This window comes from Semicossyphus pulcher, unplaced genomic scaffold (assembly GCF_022749685.1).
Source record: "Semicossyphus pulcher isolate SPU_LCO1_2020_fin unplaced genomic scaffold, fSemPul1.0.p SCAF_5, whole genome shotgun sequence".
NCBI classification, from domain to species: Eukaryota; Metazoa; Chordata; class Actinopteri; order Labriformes; family Labridae; genus Semicossyphus; species Semicossyphus pulcher.
Genome location: NW_027211726.1, coordinates 627,516 through 635,850, shown reverse-complemented (window position 1 = coordinate 635,850; position 8,335 = coordinate 627,516). Strand labels below are relative to the sequence as shown.

At 41.1% G+C, this 8,335-nt stretch overlaps 1 protein-coding gene across 1 annotated transcript; it reads left to right on the top strand.

Annotated features, from left to right (window-relative positions):
* The first annotated feature begins 1,917 nt into the window (after nt 1-1,917).
* mllt11 (MLLT11 transcription factor 7 cofactor) lies at nt 1,918-5,781 on the top strand. The gene is made up of 3 exons (XM_069681969.1): nt 1,918-2,033; nt 4,067-4,242; nt 4,590-5,781. Exons 2-3 carry the CDS (start codon nt 4,075-4,077, stop codon nt 4,680-4,682), a joined length of 261 nt encoding a protein of 86 aa, XP_069538070.1. The 5' UTR covers nt 1,918-2,033; nt 4,067-4,074; the 3' UTR covers nt 4,683-5,781.
* The last annotated feature ends 2,554 nt before the right edge of the window (nt 5,782-8,335 follow it).

Below are 8,335 nucleotides of genomic sequence, written 5' to 3'. Positions count from 1 at the left end.
TTTCCTTTTGGCGGTGTCAGTATTATACTGCAGTATAATGAAAAGGGCTACTCTGCACTCTACTGTCGATGTAAGGGAACACACCTGAGCAGGGAAAAGACTGTTACAGATGTTCCTCGTGCACAATATGAAGGTGAGCTAAAGGCCTTCATGTGTCTGGAGGAGGAGCCTGCCCTGTTTGGAGCTGTGAGTGAACAGAGCCACCTGAGTCTTCTTAAATCCTCACTCAGCCGTGTTTGGTCCTCTGATGGCATCAGGATATCTGAGTGTAGCAGATGGAGGCTTCACAGAGGAGACGGGACATGTTCCTGCCCTGATAGTGCACCATGTTGGGAAACACTGACAGTGTGATCACTTTTTGTTCTGTGATATTTATTCTCATAAGAATACGGGAAACTATACCAGATGAATGCAGTGTGCTTTATACGTATAAACAATTAACAATTATACTTCATGTTATTTGGGACTTTAAAGTCTTTTTTCTTTACAAAACAGAAACCCTCCTTCTTTTACCGCACAGCTGTCTGTCCCATCACACCTGCAGACAGTCGCTCATTGTGTGACAGGATCTGAAACAGGAGGCTGAATTGCAGCTTGGGGCGCCCCCTAGTGGCTACAGGGGCCCTATGCATCCACACAGTCCACACACAGCAAGGAACGGCTGTGATGACTTCACACTGACTACTGGTCCCAGTTTGACCATTACACTTTTACACATGTAAACGTGTTCACAGTATTTTGACAGTGTTTGTACTTTCTCACACTTCCATCATCACAGGCTTTTATTTTGGTGTTCTCGCAGGGTTGTAAACATAATTCTCTTTCCTTTGGAACATTTTCAGCTTTTACACAAAAAAACACGATATAAAAAGACAGACGTCTAGAAGTGGACGTAGCCAGCGTGACCACACCGTTGGTGGTCTTTGTTTTTGAGCCTGTAGTTTGGTATTTTGGGCCGCCATCTTGATTTTTTTGACTCTGTTACTACCTCTGATGCCGGCTCTGAGGCGGAACGACTTCGTGATGATCCCGCCTTGAACCTGCAGAGTGAAAGGGGCTTAAATGGGAGCATCAGTGACTAAATGAACATCATGCTGAGTTGAAGAAGACTTGAAACTAGAGATTGAGACCATAAACTCATGAGGAACATGTTTACTGAGGGAATACATCAGGAGAGAAGGAGGAGCATGTTCTCATAGACTTCTATAGGATCAGACTTCTGGAGTCGCCCCCTGCTGGTTAAAGGCTGAACTATTTATTTTGATCTTTTATCTGATAAGAGTCATAATAACGTTGAAAATTTGTAAAATTGTATGCATTCTACAAGAGTCATGTCAGCTGCCTCATCAGGACTGTGTGTGTGTGTGTGCGTGTGTGTGTGTGTGTGTGTGCGTGTGTGTGTGTGTGTGTGTGTGTCTGTGTGCACAAGAAATCTAACCAACGTACCGGAAACGTGCTGGTTTCAAAATAAATGTGAAACCTTCTGCGTGCTGGAGTGACAGAGTGAAGCTGCGGCCTGGTCGCACAGCACGCGGTGCAGTGAGCGCTGCAGATGAACGAACGGAGCAGCAGAAGGAGTATTACATTATGAACTAAGAGCCTGGTGTTGAACATACTTTAAACATTAAAAGATCAACACAGTGTAATCATATTTTAACAGTTTAATTGGTTTTTGCTTTATACATTCTTTAAGAACCTCACCATATAAAGTGGAAGTCGCCTGAATGATGACATATTACAAAAGTTAACTTGATATTTTAATACTTTCTTTAACCTACATGTCAATAACTGTTTTATTTTAATCTTGTTTTAAGGGGGAAACAAAACTTACAAATCTCCTCTCGTCCTTTATTTCGAAACGTCTAACCGGAAGTCTTGGTATATAATCAGGTGAGCTTGACGCAGGCGCAGAGCTCATTTAACCTGCAGCAGCTGAGCTGAGCAGCAGAGACTGAAGCTCCTGCAACAAAAGAGAGAACAGAACAAAGACGAGAAGCAACAGAAACGTTTATTTTCTCACCGGAAACAAACAGGTAAACGCTTTTATTCACTTCCGTTAATTTCGTGTTAAACGACACATTTCTGTGTTTTCTGAGTGAACGCCGGTGATGATGAACCTGCTGCTCATTCAAACCTTTAAAAACGACCAACAACTAAACTACGTGTCAGAAACTGAACATCTGAGTTTCATAAATGTGAAAAATGTCCAAAACGAATCGTGTAAAATCGGTTTTAATCGGCTGCATCAGATGAGCCGGACTGAGCCGGGCCAACGCCTCTGATCCAGCCTGATCAATGCCAGCGTTCATCCCCCGCTCTGATAATCAGCTCATCCGTAACGGATTCAACACAGGGACTGAGACATTTGTGTTTGTTTGATTATATAATGAATAGAGTGTTTCCCTGTGAGCACAAAGATGATCAGCCGGTCAGAATCTGGGCCAATCAGTTCCAATCCGGGCCAACGCCTCAGAATCAATAATCTAAACAGAAGGAAAGCAGCCGACAGTAAAATGGGCAGAAAAATGAATGTAGTTTGGTGGCATGAGCGTCAGACGGAGGGAGGCAGTGATGGCTGCAGGTTTATTTCAGTCTGCTGAGGCACCGTGACCCAGTTTCTAAATCTACATAGAGATGAATATTAATAGAAATATCATGAGACACATCAAATTAAACTGCTACTGAATGAAAACATGTTAGTTTATATAAACCTGAGACAGAACAGATCTGAGACCAGCTCATATAACCTTATATTTAATGAGATGCTCTCACAGAGAAACAGAAGGATCACACGCAGTCACACTTTAAGTGAGATGTTTAAGATGTTTCAGTTTATCACAGTCTCGTTGTTTTCACTGTAAGGGGAGGATAAACTGTGATATGTAAAGCTGTCAGATGACAGGAGTGCAGGTGAGGCAGGTGAGGCTCCGAGGTGTGGAGGAGTAAAAGAAGCAGTTTGTTTCAGTTCAGTCAGAAAACTAAAAACACCAACTTTTATTTATTAAAGAGAAATGCTGGCATGTTTAAGCCTGGGCCCAATTTTTACTCTCTGGTTCCACATCCACTAAAAGTTCTTGTTGTTTCCACTGACAGGCTCAGATTGTTATTCTAAGTGTGTGACAACATGACAGAGAGGATCCCTACAGAGATAGACCTTTTTGTTACAGAGGAAGATGAATGTTTTAACCACACACAGACGTTACATCGCTCTCTGCACACACACCAGACTCCATTGAGAAAAACAGTGATTTTAGCTCACAGAACACAGGAGCTGCCGCCTCCTTCTGTTAGGTTGTTTATGATATTGTGTGACAATATTAATTAACTTCAGAATCCAAGGACTGCTCCTTTAAATGTGATCTTCTGTGAGGCTTTCAGGGCCAGTTGGAGTCAGCAGCTCAATAAAGTAATGAGTCAGAAGCAGAAAAGCTGAGTGGTGAATTGTTGGGATTAAATTTGAGACTCCACATTCTTCTTCGTCTGTTTTGTGTCGTGCGTTTGTTCTTAATACTTTTGTTTTGTGTTCGATGTTTCAGATCAGAAATCACTTCAGTCGTCTTCTTCCATTAAAACACAGTTTAAACCTTAATTATACAGATTACTAAAAGACTTTGTTTAATGGCAGCTGTGTTTCTTTTCACATAAAGCTTTTTGTGTAAAAAAACATTTTCTTAAATAAAACAATTTTTAAATGAAGAGAAATCTGGACCGAGCGATGAGTCAGCCTGCGTTTGGTCCGGAAAAGTTACATTTATATTTCATGAATGTTAACAAAATTGCTGACCCTTAAAATGCTTGTGTTTTCAGTGGAGTTTGGTCTGCTGTGTGTACACAGCTGTAAACAGTCTAAAAATAAAAGCGGGTTTAAAATAAACTGAAGCAGCTTCAGACGACACAGATTTACTGAGCTCACAGAGACAGACGGGCGCTTCCACTGCGTTCACTGAATCTACAGACGAACCAGACCTCATGGCACAAACAGCTGATATCCTCTGTTCATGCTGCGTTCAGGTGCCACGTGTGTTAAAGTATTTCCACAGACCTGAGATGTGTTTGTGTTTTTCAGACTGAATCATGATGGAGAAATCAAACAGCCAATACGACTCCTTCCTCTACTGGAGGCAGCCAATCCCAGCGCTCGACCTGTCTGCGCTGGAGGACCTGGGTTTGACTGACAGCCAGATGACCAATGGGAACAAAGGAAAAGACAAGCTGTCCTCACTGAGGGGTCAGGACGAGGAGGTAAGGGGGCGACACACACACACACACACACACACACACATACACACGCACACACACACTGTTATTACCGCACATGGATTTATGAATCACTCTTATTAGGTTTTAGCTCGTGTTAAGCTTGCTTTTGCTGTTGTTTATGGTGAGTGGTGTGTAGTTGTGGGCGGGGCTTAGCTGCTGCTTCTACACCAATGGAGCTCAGCGAAGGAGAGACAGAGTGGCTGCTGTATGAAGACTTCACAAATACTTTACTATTCAGTAAGTGTCTGTCTCTCTCTCCCCCGGTCTCCCTGTCTCTCTCTCTCTCTCTCCCTGTCTCTCTCTCTCTCCCTGTCTCTCTCTCTCTGCAGGGCGGTTTGTCTGAATTTTCCTCCTTCAACTACTGGAGAGCTCCCCTCGCTGACGTGGACGCTCTGCTGGCTGACCTTAACCTGCTGCTGTGAATCACCTGACATCACCTGACCTTTGACCCCAGATCAGCCTGACATTACCTGACCTTTGACCCCAGATCAGCCTGACATTACCTGATCTTTGACCCCAGATCAGTCTCTGCAAGTTTCCTCTCGTCTGTTGTCTCCTCAGACACTGAGGAAAATCTGTGTCAGGAAGTCACCAAAATAAGAGCTGGGTTTTCACAATAAAACAGTATGCAGGGGAGACGGGACAGAGGCGTGCTGAGACTGATCCTGGTTCACGTTTAGTTTTCAAACATGTCTTATTAATCACAGTCTGCTGACATGCTTGTTTCTCTCACTGTGAGCAGCTCCGTCAGTCCGAGCGTTTCTGTTCACAACTCGTTCCTTGAAGCTGATTTTCAACTCTTTAGAAACTTGGATCATCTCCATATCAGACTATTATTATTCTTCTTCTATAGACTAGATCATCATCACACACCTGGCACAGAACGCAGAGCAGGGAGGAGTGAAGAGTCTGGGATGTGAGAAGAAAGAGAAGCAGAGGTCAGTGAACGCAGCACATAATCTTAACCTGAGTTTGACTCAGTTTCAGGAGATGAAGTGGGTTTGTTGGGTGTCCAGTTGTTTATGTGCCGCATTTAGAAATGTACTATGAGCTTGTTTAGTCAGTGAACGCACCATCACTGATTTATAACTGAAGAATCAAGTACTCTCTGCTCCCAGCCATCTGATTGGTTGGTCGTTTATTTCAGGTAAATCAGCTTCATGAAACGTGTTTACACCAGATCAGTCAGCCAGGTGTGAACAGCCGTCCAGTTTAATAAAGAGGAGATGTAAGCTTCAGCGTGTGGCCGAGGTGAAACTCTGTGAAACAGAGTTTGGGAGGATTGATGAAATGTCTTTGTCTCATTATTTATTTATTTATTTATTTATTTAAAGAGATTTAATATTTGTTTCCATCTGTGCCTTTTTGTTCTTTTATCCTGAGCTGCTTCTTTAACTGTCACACCTCATTAATTATTCATGTATTTATTTCTTTCTCATGCTGTTTCACTGAGCGGGCCTCAACCTGGAGCCACAGGAGGAAAATAAAGTTCAGCTCGTCCTGTCAGAATGTAAAGTACACCTGTGCTAATGTGCACCTGCTAACAATGAAATTAAAAGTCCTGTTTTTGATCAGAATGACTGTTTTACTTCTTATTGTACATACTTTGTATTGTATGTATTTTAGTTTCCCCTGTCCAAGATGTTTTATTTTGAGCTCCTTTAGTTTAATGTCACAGAAAAGAGAAGAACCATCCGTAAACTTTAGTCTGCAGGGAGAAATGACATCCAGTTTACAAGCAAGAATAAAGCATCACATCATTTATTTGGGTTTATATGAAGCTGTCGGAGCTACATTATCACATTTCTAAATGTTCACTGATTCAGATTTAAACTGGAAAACATGGATTTAAAAATACACCTTAAAGTCGAGGTGAAATGAGAAATGTCATTTTAATCCTTTTAGATCTCATCCCCGGTAACATTGTGCATCTGTTTGACAATATAGGCCAAAAAAATTTCAGAAAATCCATTTCTTCGTATTCTTTTATCAAAATCAGATCATTTCTTCTTACGGTAAAACTAAATTTCACGCTTACGTAAGTTAGCACCAACCAATTTCGACCAATCAATCTGCAACATTTAGCCGCAGAGCACCAAGAACGCTCGGTCAGTTAGCTAGCTACTGCGCTGTGGAGAACGTCTGTCTACGCCCACTTCTCAACGATCCAATCAAATCCCTCTAATGATATGTCCCACCTGCACGTCCTGTTTCACTCGGAAATACGTCACGATACGGAAGACAGATACTCTAGAGATGCTGTTTCATCTCGACTTTAATAAATTCTCCAACAATTGATATAAAAAAAAAAACACATGGACAGTTTAATACAAAAACAGGTCATCTTTATTGTATCCAAGTACAACAAATGAAAATATAGTATATTAAAAAAACAAACAGAAAAACACATGCTTGTCAAATGAAACAAAGTAGTTCAATGCGCTCTGTGTGGGCAAATGTTTATTTTTATTTTTTACTGCAGAAAATACGACCGATTTTTTTCATTAATAAACTAATTTTACAAATAATACATAAAGTGTTTAAGCCCAGAACAGTAAAACACACACTTAAGTATCATTACTTTCTGGAAAACTAATTTACAGTTTTTAAAAAAAAGAATCAACCATGAATGAAAAGATCAGAAGAACCGACCACGTCATCACGTTTGAACTGTATAAATTACACAGCTCTGCGGGAATCAGTGATTTGAAATATTGCCCAAATTGCTGACAGTTGGTGTATTTAAATAACCAGTAAACCAATAAACAGTAAAACCTTTCATCTTCTTCTCACTGGATACAGCTTCATAAAAGGGGCGGGGCTGTGTTTGTCATTGTGTCAATTAGTGACTTTGAGATCAACACTTTTGATTCGGTGTATTTGCAGTTACCTCCTGCTGCTCCAACCGTTTCTGATGAACATCACGGTGTGAGAGCAGGAACGCACCTGTATATCGGCTGATCTGAGGCCAGCTCTCTGTTCTGCTGTTAGCACAGTAACACGTGACACTGCCGCTCAAACCGACCTGAGGTCTGTCGCAGGTTTGTCACAGAGCCCGCCCACGGGAGGTTAACTCAATCCTGCTTCCACCTCCGGTGTCGAGGGGCCGCCATTTTTCTAACAGATATTTTAGTGTTTTATCTATTTTTAAAATCCTTCTCGGTAGGTGAATACTTGCCTGTATTTATTTACGTCAGGTGACGTAAATTCACGCGACTCTACGACAGAGTAAGGTAAAACACGCTTGGATTTAACTTACTAACAATCTGCACGCACACATGCTAACGGCTAACGCAGCTAGCTGGTAAACACCAGCGTCAAAGCAGAGTGAAGGAAGAGCTCACTTCCGGTCAGCACTTTCAACATGAAACGCGGGTAAACATAATATGTTGCAGTGGTAAAAGTGACATTTAATACTTGACAGCCATAACAAATTTTACCAATACTCCAAGTTCCGGTTAAACATAAGCACGGGTAACTGAATGGCTACTATGAGTTACATTTAAATACCCTCCAATGATAAACAACACAACAAATTGTCTGTACACTGCACTGTTTTTATTTTTAACTTAACCTTATACTGTAAGCTATTGCATTCAATAATATCCCGCACATCTGTACAGTTTTAATCACACCTGTTGTACATATTTTGTATTATACGTATTTCTTTTTATATTTTTATTCTTGCCCATTTCTTATCTTATTCTATTTAAGTCTTTTACTTATTTTTATTCTAGTTTTGTGTTAATTGTTCTGCACCAAAACCACCAACACAAATTCCTTGTATGTGTAAACCTACTTGGCAATAAACCTGGCTCAATTTACTTCCTCTCGCTTTAGATATGTGAATATTGGTTTCTTTAATTTATGATACATTAAAAATGTATACCCTTGATGAGAAAATGCTTTTAAATCGTGAAGAATTGTCTCCATGACAGGAATGACTTTATTCGGTATACTTTACCAAACCCCCTAAATTCAACCTAATTTAAAGACATACTGTGTGCTCTTATTTTGAAGGCTAAATCTAAACATCCGGGCTTGTAACGGCCGCCTCCGCTGCCTCCTGCTAACT